This window comes from Heteronotia binoei, chromosome 21, assembly GCF_032191835.1.
Source record: "Heteronotia binoei isolate CCM8104 ecotype False Entrance Well chromosome 21, APGP_CSIRO_Hbin_v1, whole genome shotgun sequence".
NCBI classification, from domain to species: Eukaryota; Metazoa; Chordata; class Lepidosauria; order Squamata; family Gekkonidae; genus Heteronotia; species Heteronotia binoei.
In genome coordinates, this window is record NC_083243.1 from 167,992,359 (window position 1) to 168,015,062 (window position 22,704).

General features: G+C 43.0%; 2 protein-coding genes across 6 annotated transcripts in view; one reads left to right on the plus strand and one right to left on the minus strand.

Moving 5' to 3' along the window:
• VWCE (von Willebrand factor C and EGF domains) overlaps positions 1–2,150 on the plus strand; it is a 36,563-nt gene extending 34,413 nt beyond the window's left edge. The window contains exon 19 of one of the 5 annotated variants that reach the window (XR_009556634.1): positions 790–926. Coding sequence is in view for 3 of the 5 variants with exons in the window: in XM_060262628.1 (XP_060118611.1) it covers positions 790–1,529 (740 nt within the window). In the remaining 2 variants the exon portion in view is untranslated. Of the gene's footprint in view, positions 1–789 lie in introns of all 5 variants that reach the window. The other 4 variants (XR_009556633.1, XM_060262628.1, XM_060262627.1 and 1 more) reach the window with 4 other exon arrangements.
• A 6,738-nt stretch (positions 2,151–8,888) lies between these two features.
• On the minus strand, positions 8,889–17,780 carry LOC132589138 (pepsin A-like). Its single transcript, XM_060261812.1, has 9 exons — positions 17,654–17,780; positions 16,999–17,155; positions 15,715–15,832; positions 15,150–15,268; positions 14,402–14,601; positions 12,787–12,903; positions 11,755–11,899; positions 10,646–10,744; positions 8,889–9,179 (listed from the first exon to the last, which is right to left on the minus strand). The coding sequence occupies exons 1-9, from the start codon at positions 17,707–17,709 to the stop codon at positions 9,027–9,029; spliced, it is 1,164 nt and encodes a 387-aa protein (XP_060117795.1). The 5' UTR covers positions 17,710–17,780; the 3' UTR covers positions 8,889–9,026.
• Positions 17,781–22,704: the final 4,924 nt, after the last annotated feature.

Here is a 22,704-nt window from a genome sequence, read left to right on the forward strand (position 1 = left end):
CATGCTTAGTCCCAATTTGGATTAGGATCACAGAAGACACTGAGAGCAGACCTAAGCCTTCCCATCCACACACACCGTTTTCCTCACCTGAAATGGCCCTGGGGTGGGGAGCCACTATGTTGCTGTTCACTGGGGCCTTTTCAGGTTAGGAAAACAGAAAAGGGGGGCACGACAACCACACTTCTGGAGTATCATCTATCATTATGACTGAGAAGGACATCTGAGAGATTCTAGGACTTTTGTAATGTGTGAAAAGAAGTGGATATATGAAGGTAAATGTAGATGCTTGGTGGGAAATGCTGAGGAGCTGATTTTTAAGGCCACACCCGGCTGTCTGACTATGCAGTCTTGAGCAGAGTTCCTACCTTCTAAAACAATTAATTTCAGTGGATTCAAAAGTGTGTCCCCCAGGATTGTACTGTGAGTCATCAATATGGACTGACTGGTTGATCTTACATTACATTTTAATTGCCCCCCCCCCCAGCACAGACATTTCTGAATATGCAGGTTAGCTTAAAGCCACAAAGTGTGTTATAGTAGCAGATTATTAAGCTATGTCCAGGCCCTTTCAGAGTTAGGAAGCCTCAGAGACTGCTCCTCATAGTTCACCCTGTGTGTGTTTGTGTTTTATTTGTTGGTCTTTAGTTCTCACTATGGGATACACCAGATAGAAGTTGTGTGTGTGTGCATGTCTTCTGGTCAGGGTTTACATAATTTATAACAGGAAGAAAACAGAGGACATTCAGAAATAATGAATGCTAAAACTAGTATGTGGTTTCTTCACACCAGATGTCCTGGCCTCACTGGAGAATAGACTAGACACCTCTCATACAGAGGCTGGAGAGGTAGAGACAGCCTTGCAAACAATTCAAAGACAGTCCATGGCCTTGATACCTGAGGACAACTGCAATCTCTGCAACAGCACCTCTGTACCTGCTATCACTCCAGGGGTTCATCTTGAATCAAGCAGTTCACCTTCTTGGGAGTCTCGGTATGTGACCTCAACTACACCAGGAAATGTTGGGCTCCATCAAAACAGACCAGAAGATCTCTCCAGGCTGCGACTCAACAGACTACCAAGTGTTAGACCTCCTCCTTCTTGGCTAGGCTATCCTGCAACCCATCAGATAAGGTCAGGAGATACTCTGCCACTTCTAAATAGAGCAGAAAGTGCCAGGTCTCATCCCACCAGACCAAGTTCTTTTGGTTCCCCTTCAGCTCATCCTAATCAGCCTTTCATTACTAAGACATCTGGAATATCTGTGCTCTCTACTGCTGTTTATACTCCCACTTCGTCTACTGTAGCTGATCAGACAGATCCCATAAGTGGCCCTGTTGGTCCTTCATATACCCCCAGCTTTCCTGTGCACCTTTCACTGTCAGCAAGCCCCCCTCCAGACTCTCCTTCTCAAGAACTTTCTAGGAGCCCATCTCACACAAATAATTTACCTGTGGGCCAACAAACTGTGGGGAGCAGCCCTACATTGTCCCCTGTTGATGAAAATAACATCAATGGCACAGATCCATAAAGGAGGATCTATTTTGAACAGGAGAAATCTAACCACTTCAGGAGGACATCTATAGATAGGGTTTGCCACTAGTGGTATGAGCTGGCCCAGCCACTACTTATCTCTGGCAGCACTCTCTGCCTTCTTAAAGAGCAGGTCTTATTAGTGTAGGCATTATTTGAGCCTCAGCTTAATGTTAAGGAGATGAGGCCCAATCTACCTATCGAACAAATAACTTCCTGACTGTAGAATGCAGTGAAGTGTCTTTTCTTTACCATCTCTCAATATATAGATTCCAGAAGTTCCTCCTGCCTTTTTGGGAATTCAGGTGTTGAAGGATATATTGGGTAGTACCAAGAACCCACTTCTAATTGCATCTCTTTTACTCAGCGCTGTGAGATTGGTGTTCTGCCAGCAGGGGAAATTATTCCTCTGCCGATCTCCAGGTAGTAAATCTCTTCACAGGCCAGTATAGCACAGATATCCTGTTGCTGCCTGCAGACATATATATGTAAACTTCAGTGCTGAAAGTTTTGAAGTGAAATTGGTAAATTTCATTGCAGCCAAAAGTTTACTCTCCGAATAATTTGTTTTGAACATTACCATACCTATTGTCACTGTGTAGACTTGCTGGCATGTGTGAATCTGATACTGAGGCATTCATTTGAAGTCCTTTTTTTGCTTTGGTAACAGATCTACTAATATGTACGGAGTTGTAAAGTTCGAAAGATTATATAGTATTATGAAGCAAGATTTATATGAAATATACAGTTCATATATTTAAACATAATTTAAACATGAATTTAAACACATTCATTCTAGGTTATAGGGAGATGTGTATTTTAATGTTTAAAAATCTTAACTGAAATACATGCAGAAACCTTAGATGTGGGAAGACAGCTACCGTGTCTCCACCCCCACCCCCCAAATTTGGTCTTTTATGGTCCTCAGACTTTTAGGATTGTAGGGTGGCAGGAGAGGCTTTTGAAAAAACTACCTCAGAGAGGTGGGGGGCATCTACATAAGACTTTTGAAATCACATAAATAGCCAAAACTTTTGCAAACAACAGCCCTCACTTACTGCAGTTTTGTGAAGGTGCCAAGAATTCTTTGTTGATTATTTCTGACTCCTTCATGAAATGGCAGCTCCAGAGTTCCTTAGTTATAAATTATGGCAGTTATCTGTTTGAGACTGGTTTACATGTACAGTATCAACTTGGCACTTGGGCACATCCACACATGGCAGCTTGGAAAGTGGTTTGAAGTGTATCCAGCACATATAGCTTTCACTGTCCAAATACAGAGAGGCTTTTATCTGTGTAGTTTCCCTTGCCTTCCATAAGGTGAATGAGGGCATATCCAACAGAGGCTCTGCATTCCACACAACAGACTTCAGGGTATCTATGCGGGGACCGACAGGAAGAGGCCTAAAAGGCCTAACTGTCTCCCTCACAGATATTTCCTACCCTTCCAGTTTAGAGCTTAGAACTTGTACTGAATAAACAGTGTACAACTACTGTGGGGCAAGCCCTAGTTCTCTTGCTATTGAAGCTTTGTGTTAATGCATCTCACACATGAAGCTGCCTCACACTGCGTCAGACTATACTGAGTCGAGCCAGTCTGTTGTGCTCAGTATTGTTTACTCTGACTGGCAACAGCTCTCCTGGGTTTCAGCATCTCAGATAGAGGGTCTTTCATGCCACCTATTACTAGAGCCTTCTGTACTCAAAGCATCTGCTGTACCTCAGAGCTATGACCCCACATCACCTCCTTAAACCTCTTCACATTTGACCATCAAGAAAGACCAATTTTGTAGTATTCTTTTCCTGGTTTTTTTATCTAGGTTCACAATGTTCTTATGATTACGTTGTTCATTACATATTTTCCTAAGAACAAATCATGATTTTTGCATGCTATCGAAATAGGGATGCCAAGCCTCCCAGAATCCTGCTTTGCTGCAAGCCAGCACCTTGGGCTCAGGTGAGAGGAAATGAGGGAGGGGAATACTCATAAAAATCATGGGGGTTTTGCAAAATGCTAGAGTGTCTGCCATGTCACTTCTCGTTTTTACCAGAGGGGTGCCAGCTGTGGCCTGGCAACCTATACTGAAAACCTGTCTTGAATATTAGCAGGCAAAATCATGGTTTGTGTCTGTTTGCTTTTGTGTTGCACATTCTTCCTCCAAATAGTTCTGAAGTTTGCATAGGGTCGCCAGCACTGTGTTGGCAAACCCTGGGCAATTTTGGGGGCAATGCCTGGGAACAGTGGAGTTTCAGGGAATGTGAAATCACATTCACAATGCTCTAGAACAGGGGTGGCCAGACTTGCTTAATGGAAGAGCCACACAGAATAAACATCAGATGTTTGAGAGCCGCAAGACATGCATGTCAGATGTCTGGAGCTGGAAGGAAGGAAAGCATATCTATGGGGGAGGAAGAGAAAGGTGGAAAGAAAGCAACTTTAAATGCATTCTAAGCTAACCACTAGCTTGGCTTGGAGAAGTGCTTTAAAGAGACTTTAAATGCCTTCACCAAGCTGGCTGATGGGGCAGTGGGGGCTTCAAGAGCCACACCATATGTGTGAAGGAGCCACATGTGGCTCCTGAGCCTCAGTTTGGCCACCTCTGCTCTAGAAAGACCATAGAGATTGGGAAATTCCTAGAGCATCACAGACAATGTCACTTCACTTCCAAGTGCTGGGCTGGAGTATGTGACATCACCTCTAGGAGATGCTCTGGGAATCCCTCCAGTCTCCATGGTATTTGTTTACCTGTAACCAATCTCCTATCCAGGTCCTGCTCCAGGCCAGTTATAAGATTGTATCATGTGATTAATTATAAACATGCTTTAATCCCAAATTAAAAACAAGCAGCCTTCAAGCTGGCTTGTCATGGGTGCAAAAGCCAGTATGAATGACAGAATCCTTCCATACGGACACATTAAGAATCTAGTTTCGAAATCAAGAGTCCCTGACATACTTGCATACTCTGCTACAAGCCACTGGAACTGTTTTCAGCTCCTCTTCCATAAAATGGGTAATAGAATTTCCACTCTTCATAGATGATTATGATGATATTGGATTTATATCCCATCCTTCACTCTGCATCTGAGTGGCTCACAATCTCCTTTTTCTTCCTCTCCCACAACAAACACTCTGTGAGGTAGGTGGGGCTGAGAGAGCTCTCACAGAAGCTGCCCTTTCAAGGACAACTCTGCGAGAGCTATGGCTGACCCAAAGCCATTCCAGCAGCTCAAGTGGAGGAGTGGGGAATCAAACCCAGTTCTCCCAGATAAGAGTCCGTACACTTAACCACTACACCAAACTAGATGAATCTATACTTCCAAATTATATTGCTTTGAAACCATTTTAACTGTTGTGGCTTTGCCAGAGAATCCTGGAAAGTACAATTTGGTACAGTTAAGAAATTTCTTATTAACAGTTTCTAACACCTTTCCTGGAACCCAATTTATGGTGTCAATATGCTCTGTATGGCATGTGCTGCAGCTCTTTGGAAGTGTCTAGGGCCAAAATAACAGCCTACTGGCTCTGTCCTGCTCCAGAACTTTCCATGACCTGATTCCCAACACACTAACATGTCTAATGTCCCTTAAATCTAAGAGCTGATTCACACTGATATATCTTGATACTCAGATGAAATCTGAATTGATTTTCATTGTAAAGCATTATGTTCTGAGGTGACTTGAAGGCTTTCTGTGGTGTTTGATTTGTGATGGCTGTTTCATATACAAGGGATAGCTCTTGATTCATTGAAAGAATCATGCCCTGTGAACTCAGCTGGGCTATAATATGCTGCAAGTATCAATGAACTGTCAAATTCATTGTTTGTTACATTTTTTGTAGAGCTTTGACTGTATATATTACAATTCAGTGAACATTTCAATTTGAAGGAGAGTTTTGTTTTTAACAACCAAAACTTATGTTGCATAAATTTAGCGTTTCTTTCATTAAAAATGTTGCTTTTAGAACAGAAAAGCTAAGTATTCAAAGTGTACTATTTTTTAATAAAAAACTTCTGCAAAGGATAATCTTCTATGAAAGCCAACATGAATGCCTGCTTGGGAATGGCAAACAGACTTTTCATTTAGGCTATTTTTGGAGACTTTTTGTCTGTGCAACAGAACAAAGATTCTCAGAACTCAGTGGAGGAATTCAGGAAAAATAACTGAAGTCTCTCAAAATGTAACAAAGCCCAAAGCAAAACAAATTACTCCATACAATCCAGTCAAGTTTGATCATTGTTACTCTGCCATTGACTGTTTAATGGCCCAGTAAGTCCTGAAAAACCTGAAAAAAACGGTTTACACTGTGGCGGGGCAAATTACATGTTTGCCCCATGCGAAATGGTGGCGCGGAGCAACTGGTGTGAATTCGCCAGCTTGCTCCACCCAGAAACGGAATCCTGCCCCGGAGAAAGGTGAGTGCAGAATCAGCCCTATGAGAGTCAATAGGGATTGGCACAGACCAGATAATGCTGGTTCGGTTCACGAACAGAACTGGACCAGTTCGCGAACTGAACAACAGCTTAGTTCGTGAACCAGTTCGCGAACTGGTCCGGTTTTTAAAAAGCCCCACACAGGGCTTCGAGGCTCCAAAATGGCAGGTTGTCTCCAGATCACTCTCTTCAATGTACCCACCAAGTTTGGGCCACATTGGACTTTGGGGACTTACAGACCCCTAAAAAAGGTCATTCAGTGCAGTGCTTGTCAAAGGGATGTCACCTCTGCTGGTTCAGGAGTGACAGAAACTGACCTAGGTGAGCTAGAGGCCTTCAACGCACACAGTTCCTCTTTTCAGCGTGAAACTCCATGGGTGGAGTTTCTTTGCCAAGATTGCACAAGAGGTTCCGAACTGGGCAGAAAGTTCAGAGACTTCCTGGTCCCAAACATGTGACTTTCAAACCGAACTGTCCGAACCTCGAACAAGGTAAAGTCTGAGCCGAATTTTGTTCAGTGTTCGGGTCTGTGCCCATCCCTAATAGTCAACTTATGCTGGGTTTCCTGCATAGGTCTATTATGAAGATTGCCTGTATCTAGGCATAATTTTGGCAGGGCAGCAGTGGAACAGCATAGAAGCACAATGCTGATTCAGAACCCACATTTGAGAGAACTCCTGCAGGGGTGAGAGGTATGAAACCCTGCACTCACACTAGGGCAGTTCTGCCATCATAGAGGTCAGAACTGAGTAGCATCAGGGATGTAATGGTGGAAGAATGGGATAGGTGGTAAAGTTCTCTCAGACACTGGTCCCATCCCTGACAATGATATAACATCACACTGACACAAGATAAGTTAAAAGACTGATTGAACTAAAAGAAGAGACAAATAAAGAACTTCCTGTTCCATCTACACAGCTGAAACAGAGCATGGGGTTTGACATAACCCTGCAGCCTATCACTGCTCACCTACAACAATACATTCGTCCCTGCCAGATCCCCCCTATCTCCAATGATAGGGTATGTAGCATATGGTTTTATCACTGGTGTGTGTGCATTTAGAATACACAAGAGGGGGCTTTCATGAGGGGAATTCTGAAGAAAGAATAACTTGAACAAAAGAGGGCACTGTACAACAACAGATAAGACTACAGGAAGAGATTACTAACTCTTGTCTTCTCAGAATGCTTACAGGTTCAGGGCAAAGACACCCCAAAGGAAAAAGTATTCCTCTTCTTCAATTTGGGATTCAAAGATAATGCAACCTTCACAGATAAACGAAAGGGATTTCCATGCCTCAAGAGTTTGCTGCAGCCGTCTCCCCCATTTCCCTCTTTGACCTCTGCAATATGGGGTTATTCTGCTTTGGCTTAAACCTCCCTCCATCACCAGCTGCTAGCACACAAGAGGCACAGAGACAGAATGCATACGTAGTACACAGAAAAGTGGGAGAGCTATGGTCTGTGAAACCTCCCATAGATATGCTTCTACCAGGCACCACTGAAGACAAGAAGGAATACAGCCACCTTTCTTGGTGAGCACCAAATACTTGATGGCAATGATTGTATTGCCAGCCAAATACTCATGACCCTTTTTGCCTTGCAAGGGAAAACTGGAAATTGAAAGAACTCTACTACCTGTTGAGTGCCTAAGGCCACTTCATATGTTACAAAGTCCTCATGTTTGTTGGTGAACTATATGAGGACTTTGCATCAGACATTCAATTGGAGTTTTGTGCCTCCTGGACTCTTACATCCCCTTTTCTCCTTGCAGTCATGGCATGCAGGTAGAAGCAATTCAAACCCCACCACCTGATTTATTTCTGTGCTTTTCCTGGTATGCTGTTGGGGAGATAAGGCTGATCTGGGTAAAGGTGCTGTTGTATCTTCCCTTGTTGCTTTGTCCTGTGGTCTCTTTTCTCCCGGCCTTTCCTTTCCAGATGCAATACTATGCAAGTAGGACACAAACCATTGTCTTGGATAGACCATAGTTTTTTTTTCTTGAAGGTCTGTCCCACACATGTAAAGGGTAGAGATAGCTGGGAGAGATGCTGAGACTGTCCAGCCTTCTTTCCTTGTGTATCCTACCAAAAGTGTTGTTAACGGTCTAAGTAAATTTTTTTAATGTCAAGTTGCAGCCAGTTTATCTGGACCCCATAGGGTTTCCAGTGCAAGAGACATTCAGAGGTGGCGCATAGCAATTCTGGATTTCCTTCATGGTCTCCTACCCAAATACTAACCGGGGCCAACCCTTCACTTCTGAGATCTGACAAGATGGGCTATCCAGGTCAAGGCCCGTGTAGCTTAAAGGAATTCAAACTCCTACGTTCAAGAAATATGAAAGTTACAGTGTTCCTTTTCCACGTGCCACGATGATTCATGCTGTGTTGTGTTTGCATCTTCCAAGTTCTGTTTTATGGGTATAGGGGTATTGTAGTTATGTGCCACCATTGCTGCCTGTGGACTGGCTCTTTCTATATATGGTTGACATGATGAGCACTGTTGACGCCACTCCACAATTGGTGGATGGTGGTATCACCATAGACTTGGGTGGTATTGCTGTGCTTGTTGCTTAATGTGATACAACTTTTCTCTCTCTCTGTTTCACTTTTGGGAAGTAGCACTTTGGGAATATAGTATGCCAGTTAAGCTATACAAGTGTTATGCCATCATCAGTGGGCCTCTGTCGTAGCAGGGTCATAAGATAGCTTTAGTCGCCACATTTGGAATGGGGGAACAGTAATTCAGCATAAAGTAACCCAGTGTTTCATGCTTAAGTCATCGGATAGAACCAGGTGATAAGGATTTCTGAGAGAACTACACAGATGGAAGAAAGTCAGGAAAAAGATAAAACACCTCAGGCTTTTACAGCTGCCCATTGGAGCAGCATTGTATTCAGACAGTAAGAAATGCACGATAATGATTTCATTTGCTTTTACAGTATTTTATTCTACTGTTATTAGTGTTACAGCCTGGGGGGGGGGGAGGAGAATATTGACTAAATTTAGTCCTAAAGAAGTAAAGACTGTCCATATGGAATTGTATTGCCAATGGATGTGGTCATGTTCATGCCACAGGGGCCATGCCAACCTGGTTGTTTGCTCTGTCAAAGACACAGTAGTACTCGCGGATGAAGACGTCTCCAAGGATCCAGAGTTCACCAGAGGAAGTGGGGATGTCAATGCTCTGAAAGCCGCTTGTGCAATAGCCTTGTTGGTTCTAAAATAAGAAATATCAAGATGCACGTGTGGATTCTACATGCCAATAGAATACTACCTGAATTGAATTACTAGCAAGGGAGGGTTTGCAGAGTATCTACATGGCAACATGGAGTTAGATCCAAAGGAACCCTTCCATTAGTGAAATGCAGTTCTGCTCATCCCACCCCCATCCTTCCTGCCACCCACACTATTTCTGAGGGTCCCCCAAACCTCAGCAGTAGATTTTCGGGATTGCAGAAGGCTTCAAAAGGTGGGAGAAGGCAGGAAGAATCCATTCCACCAACTGAACTCTTCTCACAGTTCTTTGGATCCCACCCATGATGTTAGTGAGTCACACTCATTTAACCCTGTATGAACTCTACTGAGGATTGCACGAATAGTATGCAAAAGAGCTTTTGCATTGCTAAACACTCATTGTCTCCCAGTCACTCCCTTCCCTCCCATGTTTTATCTGAACACTTGCATGTTGTGCACTGTGGCCCAAAGAGATACTGGTTGGTTCCACAGGGGGCAGGAACATATACCCCCCAGCACAGCAGCAAATGGCAGGGAAGCTGGCAGGATCATTATCCACACCCCTGTCCCTGAATCGCTGATGCAACAACAATCATGCCAACCATTCCTGTGTCCAAGAACCCACTTCCTTTTGGTTCTATTTTCCCAGCCAAGCTACACTGTAGCTCTGCAGTGCAGCTTGGCTGAGAAAGTGGAAACTGTCCTTTAGAGTAAGGGAGAAAGTGGAAACAGCCCTTTAAAGGGCTCAAGTGAGGAGGACATGGAACTTAGCCCCCTCCCCACATTGGCTGTGTATACAGAGTCCACATAGACACTTCTGCTGCAGCCCTCTCTGTCCACATTTCCCCCTTTGAACTGGATAATATGTAGTTTAAAGGAGAAAGCCACAGGTCATACTCAGAATGAACACATTGTATGTACACTCCCCTCCTTCCTTAAATGTGCGGGCACGGTACTTTCCATTCCACCATGTGAAAATAGATTACTATATTTACACCTGTGATCTCAATGATGTGCACTAGATTTGCAATATTGCATTATATGGTTAAGTATGGTTGTCACATGCATGACAAACTAGTGATCAATCAGATATTTCATACAACATAATAGTTTACCACTACATATCCGGTGCAAACAGACTATGTTTGAGCCCCAGCCAAATTTGTTGCTAGTTATTTTAATCCTGCAATCTCAAAAAAAGCGCATCCTTTTCTGAAGCACTGTGGGAGTTGGGGCATGCTGTGAAACCAAATCAACTCATATGTCCAAATCACTTTACATGTAGATCAAAATAAAATACATGTGAGAAAATGTCTGCAACTGGACTATAAGGTGCTGGAATGCCTCAGTGCAATTGTTTGTTTTACTCTTTTCAGGGATCAGTTTCCAGTCAGGTTGAGAGTATGGTGGGAGAGAAGTCCAAGCTTGATGAAGCTGCTGGATCCTTACCTGAATAACGTAGGCACTAGGAGGCAGAGGGAACTCAATGCCATTGATGGTGAAGATGATGTTTGGCAGGCTGCTTATGGAGTTACAGCTGACCATGTACTGGTGTGGAATGGAGGGGATGGAGAAGAGATTAGTTACAAGATGCTGTGCCTTGATAACAAGAGCAAAGTTAAACTGCAACACATGGATTAAACATTAGCCTGAATAGAAAGGGCATTCGTTAGGACTTTGAACTTGGGCTTAGACTGAAACTATACCCACAACTTTCATGACAAGTCGTTTCGCTCTCTGGCGAAGGGATTCATATCTTGGAAGTCACAAAATAACTCTGGGGCACTGTAGCTTTTACAGGATAGTATTGCAACTCTTGGTCCAATACTAAGATGTCTGTATCCCTTCCCTATTTAATGAAAGGGGGTTTAGCTGTAGCTTATAACCATTTGCAACTTCTTACAGAAAGAAAAGGCCATAAAGTGGTAGGGTTGTCCTCATGTTTATCATTTTGTGTTCCTTTTTATTTATGTATTTGTGATGCGTGGGCACTCTTGTGCTAGAGCACTTAAACAGGGAGCACATGTACCTTTCCCACAAAGCAAAGACAATTTGAATGCTTTACATTAAAAGTGATGGCTCTAGCTGAAGAGGGGTAAAAAAAAATTCTAGCAACAACGTATTGTGGGTTGAAAATTTGGAAAATATGATTCTCCTGTAACAGCTAGTCTTGCTGGAAGGTGGACACCTGATTACTTCACATCAACAAAAGGAATGGGCAGGATATAAATTGAAGGTAAATAAAATAAATAAATAAAATAAATAAAAATATTTTTTTTCTCAAATCCCCTGTTGTCTGGAGAATCCCTTATCGATATTCCAAAAACCACAGGCTCACAAACCTCTACATACATTCCCTCCTAGCCACTAGAAGGAACTTCTTCGTACATGGAAGAACAATAGTAGGCAAGGGTTAAAGGACAATCACAAACTTGTCATTCCCATTCACATCCCATTTCCCCTCCAACTGTAGCCAGTACAGGGTAAATGCTAATCAAATTACATACTAGCGCTCTCTCTTGCTCTCTCTGTACCTGTGGAAGTGTGCATTTCCTTACCTCACCATTGGAGGACTGGCTGGCACCAATGTAGTACTGAAGGTTATTAATGCCATTAGCAGGACCAGCCAACATGGAAGTACCGGTATCAACAATAGCTTGGCAGCCACCAGAACAAGCAATTGCCTGGCCATTCATGGTGATGCTGAAGGAAACATAGGTAAATTTAACACCAAGAGAACAGCTTTAATCTTTCTTGCCACAAAGAAACCATGGAGAAATTGGGGGCAAATGTTCCCAGTGTTCTCTGTATGCACTGAAAGTTTTTTTTTCAAAGATCAAACTGCTTTCTTCTTCCATTAAAAACAGATGTTTCCTGCAACTGTGAAGGATCCCAACTATTCACAATTAAGGGCAAAAACACTGAACAGCACTGCAGATTGAAATGAAGATGTAGTGGCCACATTACATTCGCTGTTTTGTAACACAAGTTTCAGCATCTCACTTGGGTGGGAGAAGGGTGTGGGGTGTGTACATAGGGGTCACAAATGTCAGTGAGACTTATAAATAGCTATTTACCTGGTCCCCTGAGTTAGCAAGAATAATTCCTGGAAAACCAATCTGGCAAGTTTTTGTAAATTGGAAGTAATTGTTTTTGTTTTAAGCTAGCCATGTGCCACAAATGACTAATGGTTGTAACTATAGTCAGTAGACTTCTCAGTAGACTTCATTGGCTCTGGTCAAGTAACCATCAAGGCTTGGGGGAATTCTGGGAATGGTGCTAATGGCAAGGGTGCTAAGAATTCTGTTAGAAACTCTTAATCATAAGGACAGTACATGACTATTAAGCAAGTTTAAATCTCCTGGTGTAGACATGCTCTAACACATAAGCACATGTCGGCAGGGGGACTATTCAAAAACTTTCATGGGCTACTAATTTTGGAAGGCTGACAAGTTGCCCTCTTCTCCTTTTTGACAGGAATGCTCTCTCTCTCTTCCTGAACCTTTCTGATGCACCACAACACATGTAAACACATTCATTTCCACACCTCATTCTCGATGACATCCACATTAACTGGGGAGGTTGCTTACCTGTCCACAGTAATCTGCCAGTAGGATTCAGAAGAGAGAGGTATCCAGTTGAGGCTCCCAGAATAGTAAGAGGAGTCAATACCACCAAACATTACAAAACTCCCACTCTGGTCATCACTGAGAAAGGAAAACAGAAGCTGGTCATAGGGAAGAAGCTGGTGTATTGGATAAGAGCTGAAGTTGTGAACTGAAATACAGTTTCAAGTCATTCAGCCATGAGCTCTACCCCTGCACCTAATATGGGGATGATGCTGACCTACTTGACATTGTGAAGGTGGTTGAGATAGTGTGTGGAATGACATGCTATGAGCACTTACATAAACTGCTATATAAATACTTCATATTACCTAAAAGTGTACAAAGTTAAACAGTACTGAAAAGGAAGCTGTGAGAGGGGCTTAGTGGAAAGGTTCCCTTTGAAAACCATCATGGGGAAAACAGGGCAAAATAGTTGCTGTTGTAGTTTATGACAGTTGTAATTCACTGCACAGACACTGATGTTTCTAGATTTCAGCCACTTTGAGGCCAGCAGAGAGAGAGAGAAGATGCTACCTGAGGTCTTCAAGAATTTCAGGAATGAATGTTAAAGGAAGGAGCACCATTTGATATACCGCCTAGTTCTGAAATAAATAGATCTTTTCAGTCTTACTGTTCCCTTTAGACATATGAAATGGAGCTCCTGATCACCAGCAACTGTTCTGACCTCTAGCCAATCAGCAAGGATCTACTAACTTCCTCTGTCTTCCATCAGTATGTTATTTTAAGAGAAGGGACATATATATATAAAAGCAGAGGGGTCAAATTGCAAATGCAGGCTTCAATCCAATCATATTTCTTTCCTTGGCTGAATCAGGGGAAAAAACAGTTCTGCAACTTTGCCTAAGAAGTTGGAATGGGCCCAGCAGTTGCCTAGTTTAGTTCTCCATTCTGCCCAGCGCTATACTTAAACAATGCTTCAATGCTGTTGATGTGTTGCCTGATGAGAAATCTGCCCTGTGAGAAATCAAATCTACATCTCAGTATTTTAATATGATGACTGCTTGTTGTTTTCTCCCTAAACATGGTACATTTAAATCTGTTATCTGGTCCAATCCAAGCCTGTCATGAATACAAATTCCCTTGCTACTGCATTTCTAAAAATATAAGTGATGCTCATGGTCTCTGTTCATTAACAGTTGTTGAATGTTGCAACTCTGTATGCAAGAGGATATGGGGGGAAAGGGTTAAGAGAATTCTCTCACTCAGGTGATTAGATGTTGATCCTCTTTGGTCATTGGTTGTCTTCTGTTTCTATCTTACATAGGACCTCTCTTCCCTGAACTTGAAGCTACAGCGTTAACCTTTTTGAAGTTAATCTGTTCACAATGAATGAAATGTATCTACATGAATATGTCAAGTAAGATGTGCTTCTATTTTTGTAAGAAATATTTTTCTCTTGTTACCCATTGGAATCAGATCATCCTTATAATTTGTTTGAACCAAGAAACATGGAAGATGAGGGATACTATGTAAAGCTTCTGTGCTTCCAAGGCAAATTTACATTTGCCCCAACAACTGCAGCCTGCCGGTAATCTGCCAGTAGCCCAGACTTAAAAGCACAGCTAGCCAGACTTACGAGCTCAGGTAGACAGAAAAAAGGTCTTGGGACACCAAGCCCTCGCTCATCATGTTGTCAAAAACAGGTGTAGCTCCTGAAGAGGAGATGCTGGGATAAGCCAGACCCAGGATGCCATCAAAGGGAGAGTAATAAAGGAAGGTGCCAGGCTCAGTCTCACTCAGGCCAAAGATCTGGTTGGTAACCTCAATGCTTCCCACCTAAATAAAAGAGTAGAGACAATCAAGCGCAAGATAAAGCTCAAGCAGTGTGTTCTGTGGTATGCATTTTCCTGGTATGCATTTTTCTTTACATGTTGCAAAGGATTCTGGAGAATGTTCCAAGGCACTTAAGCTACAAGGCAAACCAAGTCTTGTAGACCTTATAATATTTCTGCAGGAACCAATGGTGTATTATTTTATATGCAGGCCATTATGGATGCTCATTGGATTGGTAGCAAGGTGTCTTTCATGGAAATTTGACCACAAATTACTGATTTTCTTGTATATGGCAACTCATTGGGAACGTGATCATTCTCCAATTTTACTCTTCTAAACTCTAAAAACAATAGCACCTGGAAAGACAAAAGCCAGGATGACTTCAGTTTGGCGGGTCACAAGTTGTGCAAGTCTAGACCATACTGTGAAGGTTTTGCCGTATATAAATCCAAACTGAACACAATTTTGTTTCTCCCATCATTCACACACACCTTCATGCTTATGTAGCTTTCCAAGGACTACTAATCTTTCTGTTTCTTTTATCAACTTACCTGGACGGTGTCATAGGCTAGGAATCCAGTCATGCTCCCAGTGCCATATGTGACAGAGAGACTCTCGCTAGTGGCCTGGTAAGTGGAAGATTGCTGGGGGTTGAAGCGGTTGTGGTTGGCTGCAAGTACAACAAGCAAGTCCATAATGTTGCGGCATTCAGATGATGTCCATTTTTTTCTAAAGGTGCTAGAACTTGAGATGCCTCAAAACAATGGTCTCTGATGTGGAAGCTCTGCCCCTATCCTTGGTAACAAGCAAACTAGCCATCATTGTGAAGGAAAAACACTTTGAAAAGAAATACTCTTCTTCAGCAAGTACAGCTGATCCTGAGATATATAGCCCTTAATGTTCCTTCTGGTTATCCCCAGACTTGCTGGACAGATACACACCTGGGCTTCCATCTCCTAAAGGATATCCTGTGCAGCCACCTAGTCATGCCCCTGTCAGTACTGGCCTTACTGTTTTCTATATCAACTTGTATATGCGCTGCAAAGGAAACAGCTGTACATAGCGAAATAAAGGACAACCCATTTCTTTACAGTCAACATGTTAAATGCTACTTACAGCAAGCTTCACTAGAGCAGTAGACAGATGGGACCCACAAGTTGGAGGAGCCAGTGTCAAAGAGGACAACGAACTGCTGTGGTGGAGTACCAATTTCAATGGTGCCAATGTACTCAATCTGTCAGAACAAAAAATGAGTCACTATAAGGAATATACATCATTGGTATCATCAAGCTACCCCCACAGACGGTGTGAGCCTGATGACTGACTGATATTTTATTTCAAAGAAGGAGGAGGTTGGGATCACAGCTCATCTATAAGAACCCATTCCACGTTCCTTTCTGAGGGGGGGGCGTGCGGGGAAGGTTTTGCAGGGGTTTTGTACTGTTTCAACAACCTGCAGGGCCTCTTTTACCTGAAGTGACATCAAGACAAAATCTATATGCATAAAAACTTTTGTCTGTCTGCAGCCCAACTGTACATATGTGGATTATTGATTTTGAGCCACTAGATCAGGGTGCCATTGGTTACATTCAGCTTGTGCTGGTGTTATCTGGCATTGCTTAAGAGCTGGTAGACTCATTTCTGCTTATGATGTACTGCCTCTATCTAGCTCTGAAACTCACCAATGTATGTGAAAGTAAGGAGGAAGGAATAAGCACAATTTGCCCCCTATCCTTGGTAGCAAGCAAAATGGCCATCACTTTGAAGGAAAAACACTTTGAAAAGGAATACTCTTCTTCAGCAAGTACAGCAGATCCTGAGATATACAGCCCTTAATGTTCTTTCTGTGTTATTCTAGACTATATTAATTCTTGAACTGGAATTTAAAGGTGGTCCTTTGCAGATGAATGCTGGCTAGGCAAACCTCCATAGACAGAACTGGCTATACACTTGTGCAGGTTTTGGTAGGAGAAGCCCAGCAGGAACTCGTTTGCATATTAGGCCACACCCCCTGACGTCACCATTGTTTTATACAGGACTTTTTATAGAAAAAGCCCAGAAGGAATTCATTTGCATATTAGGTCACACCCCCTGACACCAAGCCAGCCGGAACTCCGTTCCTGTGCGTTCCTGCTCAAAAAAAGCCCTGCACTTGAGAGAAGTGGAAGGATCATTAACAAAGGGTATGGGGTTTTGGAAAGGACAGGTTGGGTTGGATGAGCTGTGAGATATATGGAAAAGATCAGCTGTTGAGCCTATCAAATATTTCTTTCTAAAATGAATGGACAGTCATTGCCAACATGGAGCATTGCTCAGGTCCCTCCCCCCCATACCCCTCTGAACTGCAGTATGCCCAGGACAACAGCATATTCGGTATATCCCCCGATGAAGAATACTCACATCCATGTAATTCTCCAAGGGCTCAGCAGCGTTGGCATTGGCTCGGCTGGGGAAGTACTTTGAGCCCAAGTTGTAAGGATGTTTCTCAAGGAATTTTTCCAGCAGTCCATGTTCCTTAAGGCTTTGCCTCAGGGATTTCCCCTTCTTCAGAGGGACCCTGAACAGCAGGGGATGAGAAAGATGAGAAGGTAAAAGGAATGGCCTTTGTTATTGCAGGTTTTTCAAATTCAATTTTTCTTTTATGATTTTCATTATTTGTCTTGCCGTAGATCTTGGAGATCAAGATTAATAATTGTTTCAGACTTCATGCACCTGATGAAGTGAGCTCTGACTCATGGCTATACTAGTAGAATTCTTTTTTTAAGTTTCTAAAGTGCCACTGGACTCCTGGTTTCTTTTGCTTCACATAGTAATCGGATAAGGTAGTTTCTCCCTTAACTATTTATGTGAAAAACAGACTATAGTGGGGGGGGGGGAACTATCTTCAAGTTGCAGATAGAAAACAGATGATAAGCAAGGTTTTATGGCTTGCTCAGCATCACAATAGAAAATTTGCCAGAAGACATGGTTTTCATGACACTTAAGGATTGGGTTGGATATTCCTGAAGGTGGCAATCCTTTTGTCTCTAAAGAAAAATGAATGACTGATACTTACTTGGTCACCAAGCACTGAGAGAGTGCCACCAGGCCCAGAAGCAGAAGCCACTTCATGATTTCTTGTTTATCCCCAAGCCGTTAATAGAAATGAAGAGTGGAACCCAAATGTAGAGCAGTAACAGAGTCCTGCTCCTTATATACATTTAGCTCCAGACCTTTCCTATTGTATTCATGAGTCTGATAAGAAATGCAAACTTTCCTGATAAGATTTTTAGAATGTCCTTAAAGACTTGGAAATTTTTTTCCAATGTCCTTAAAGACTTAAAATTAAGTCCTTAAAATTTTCCAAGTTCATCCATCTTTCATTTGCGTTAGGCCCATGATCTAAAAGGCTTTTCAAACATTTGTCTGTCATAGCAAAGAGAAAGAAGGCCAGTAATACTTTAAAGACTAATACCATTTGTTTGTTGATTATATGACATGACATCCTGCCAGGACACATTGGTTACAGGGCACCAAAACAATGTGTCTCAAATCATATAAATTGTGTGAATCTTTAATATCATGAATTTTCCCACTAAACTTTGGCTGTAAGTATGAGCAAACATTCTTTCTAAAAGTGAAACATTGCAAGGAATAGTATATAATACTCTCCAGGCTTCTTTTTTTGTGATCCAGGATTTGGGAGTTTCATACAACACATGGCTGTACATCTATCCTAGTTCCTGTGGTTCTAAATGACCCAGCTAAAATTGTCAAGCATACTATAGGGGGTACTACCTTTTCTTTGACACAACACAAGTTCTTCTTAGATGCAACTAAACATAAGTGGTTTAAAGCAGCAGCCCATAAAATAATCAAAAAGCCAGTTGAAATAACATTGTGAAAGGAAGGAAGGAAGGAAGGAAGGAAGGAAGGAAGGAAGGAAGGAAGGAAGGAAGGAAGGAAGGAAGGAAGGAAGGAAGGAAGGAAGGAAGGATGGATGGATCCCATGGGCAACCCATTCCAAAGGGCTAGACTGACAGCTGAATATGCCTAGATGTTAGACTTACCAGCTCTGACTTCTGGGTTGCAGTGACTTGAGCTCAGAGGGGTCCGCGGAGCTCGTTCTTAGCGGCCCCCCCGAACCGGATGGTGGGAGGGGTGCCACAGCTGTGGCATCTCCCGGGAGACCCTGGAGGGGTCTTCTGGCAGCAAGGGGCTCTACAGGAGCCAGGGAAACAGCTGCACTGGACCCTGTTCCTCCTGTCTGCCCCAATGCTCCACTGTTGCGGTTACCATGATGGCAGTATGAGATGAACGCCCAACTGCTTTCTTTCTTTAACAAGCTTCTTTTTGTTGTTCAGTTGCACAGTCGAGTCCGACTCTTTGCGACCCCATGGACAAAGTCATGCCAGGCCCTCCTGTCTTCCACCATCCTCCGAAATATGCTCAAATTTGTGTTTGTTGCAACAGTAACTATCCAGCCATCTCATCTTTCACCGTCCCCTTCTTCTTTTGCCTTCTGACTTTCCCAGCATCAGGATCTTCTCCAGTGAGTGCTCCCTTCTCATTTGGTGGCCAAAGTATTTGAGTTTCAGCTTCAGCATCTGATTTTCCAGGGAACAGTCTGGGTTGATTCCCCTTAGGACTGACTGATTGGATCTTCTTGCAGTCCAAAGGACTCTCAAGATTCTTCTCCAGCACCACAGCTGAAAAGCATCTATTCTTCTGCACTTGGCCTTCCTTATGGTCCAGCTCTCACAGCCATACAGCCATTGGTGACCTGGCTCCTGCTTGACTTCCTGGACTTTGACCTTGGACTGACTTTGGACTCCTGCCTGCCTGCACCCCGAGAACGTGATAGATTGCTTCCACCACCCACACTGACTCCACAAGACGGATGAGGAGGCAAGCAGAGGCTCTGGGCAGCTAGCAGCCTTGCTTATGCAGGTGCAGCACCTGACCCAAATGGTGGCTCATCTGCAACAGCAGCTGCAAGTCACTGTCGCTGCCCCACCCAAATGCCCGGTGCTTCCCCCAGAGAAGTTCCCTGAGAAAGTGTTTCCTGTATTCCTGGCACAGTGCAAACTGTATACTGAATTGTGTGCCAAAGATTTCCCCAACGACAAGAGCAAGGAATTCCACATGTTAATCACCCCTTGGGTGAAGAAGTACTTCCTTCTATCCATTTTAACCTCACTACTCAGCAATTTCATTGAATGCTCACGAGTTCTTGTATTGTGAGAAAGTGAGAAAAATACTTCTTTCTCTACTTTCTCCATCCCATGCATAATCCTGTAAACCTCTATCATGTCACCCCGCAGTCGACGTTTCTCCAAGCTAAAGAGCCCCAAGCGTTTTAACCTTTCTTCATAGGGAAAATGTTCCAAACTTTTAATCATTCTAGTTGTCCTTTTCTGCACTTTTTCCAATGCTATAATATCCTTTTTGAGGTGTGGTGACCAGAATTGTACACAGTATTCCAAATGAGACCGCACCATCCATTTATACAGGGGCATTATGATACTGGCTGATTTGTTTTCAATTCCCTTCCTAATAGCATGGCGTTGGCCTTTTTTATTGCAATCGCACACTGTCTCGACATTTTCAGTGAGTTATCTACCATGACTCCAAGATCTCTCTCTTGGTCAGTCTCTGCCAGTTCACACCCCATCAACTTGTATTTGTAGCTGGGATTCTTGGCCCCAATATGCATTACTTTGCACTTGGCCACATTGAACCTCATCTGCCATGTTGACGCCCACTCATCCAGCCTCAACAGATCCCTTTGCAGTGCATCACAACCCTCTCTGGTTCTCACCACCCTGAACAATTTAGTGTCATCTGCAAACTTGGCCACTTCACTGATTACTCCCAACTCCAAATCATTTATGAACAAGTTAAAGAGCATGAGACCCAGTACTGAGCCCTGCGGCACTCCACTGCTTACCGTCCTCCACTGCAAAGACTGCCCATTTATACTCACTCTCTGCTTCCTATTAATTAGCCAGTTTTTGATCCACAAGAGGACCTGTCCTTTTACTCCATGACTCTCGAGCTTACTAAGGAGCCTTTGATGAGGAACTTTATCAAAAGCTTTCTGGAAGTCAAGGTAAACAACATCTATTGGGTCTCCTTTGTCCACATGTTTGTTCACCCCCTCAAAGAAATGTAACAGGTTACTGAGGCAAGATCTTCCCTTACAGAACCCATGCTGAGTCTTCCTCAATAACTTGTGTTCATCAATGTGCCTACTCATTCTGTCCTTGATAATGGTTTCTACCAACTTTCCCGGTATTGAAGTCAGACTGACTGGCCTGTAATCTCCCGGATCTCCCCTGGAATCCTTTTTAAAGATGGGAGTGACATTTGCTACCTTCCAGTCCTCAGGAACGGAGGCAGATTTCAATGAAAGATTACATATTTTTGTCAGGAGATCCACAAGTTCAACTTTGAGTTCTTGCAGAACTCTTGGATGTATGCTATCTGGACCTGGTGACTTAGTAGATTTTAATTCGTCTATCAGTTGTAGGACCTCATAAGAACATAAGAGAAGCCATGTTGGATCAGGCCAATGGCCCATCCAGTCCAACCTCCTCTCTTGTCACCTCAATCTGACTCAGGTCTTTCAACACTCCTTCCAAAATAAGTGGTTCTGGAGTGGGCAAACACTTCTCATCTTCCACAGTGAAGAGGGAGGCAAAAAATGCATTTAGCTTCTCAGCCATTTCCCTATCCTCCTTCAGTAATCCTTTGACCCCTTGGTCATCCAAGGGCCCCACTGCCTCCCTGGCTGGTTTCCTGCTTCTAACATATTTGAAGAAATTTTTATTGTTGGTCTTTATGTTTTTTGCAATATGCTCCTCATAGTCCCTTTTTGCCTGCCTGATCACAGTCTTCCATTTGATTTGCCACAGCCTGTGTTCCCTTTTATTAATTTCACTTGGACTAGCTTTCCACCGCTTAAAGGAGTCCTTCTTACTTTTTACAGCTTCCATTACTTTGTTTGTTAACCATGCGGGCCTTTTCTTATACCTGTTTGTGCCTTTCCTAACTTGTGGTATATATTTTATCTGAGCTTCTAGGATTGTAGTTTTAAATAGCCTCCAAGCTTTCCCAAGGGTATTGACTGTATTTACCTTTCGTTTCAATTTCCTCTTCACATGTCTCCTCATCTCAGAGAATTTACCCCTTTTAAAGTTAAGCATGGTTGTGCCGGTCTTTGGGAACAACTCCCTATTTATATAAATGGTGAAATCAATAACGTTATGGTCACTGCTCCCAAGCGGTGCGATCACTTTTATATCTCTCACCAAGTCTTGGGCATTACTTAAGACCAAATCCAGGATCGCCCCAACCCTTGGAAGGTTCTGTGACCATCTGCTCCATAGCACAGTCATTGAGAGCATCTAGAAACTCAATCTCTTTCTCTCGACCAGAACACATATTGACCCAATCAATCTACGGGTAGTTAAAATCACCAATTATGGCACAGTTTTAACGTTTAGCCGCTATCTTTAATCCTTCCATCATATTATAATCATCCTCTATCTTTTGATTTGGTGGTACCCATAAGAGTTGGAATGTGATGGACAGGTGTCTAGAAGTACTTGTATTCTTTGAGGCCCTCAAGACCTGAGGTTGACTACAGCTCCCTGCAATGAGGTGCTTAGTAGAAAATCTGGATTTGCTGCTGTGTAATATATGAAATTGCTGATAGCGTTACAATTAATTGGAGTGTGGTGGTGATGTGAAAAGTGACAAAATTCCCCTTCTCCATTTTGTAATCCTCTGGAGCCATTTTGTTTTTACAACTCAGGTATCAAATATTCCACTCTGTCCCAAAAGGAAAGAAACAAGGTGGTTTCTCCCACAGCAGCAATAGCTCAGTTATTTAGTAACATTTGCCCCTTTCTCTCTTTGAGCTGTTCCACAGTAATGTTGAGTTTTGTGTTGCCATCAGCCCATGTGGTGCCCCAGCTCTTAGGGGTTCCTGCTAGGGCTGAAGTGAGGATTGCATTTGCCCAAAGCAGTGAGGTTGTGGCTTTTCCCTCTGGTTCTCCTCGTACTGGACAAGGCCGCTATCTTGAACAGCTTGGAAAGTGGAGTTGTTTATCTAGAGGTCCT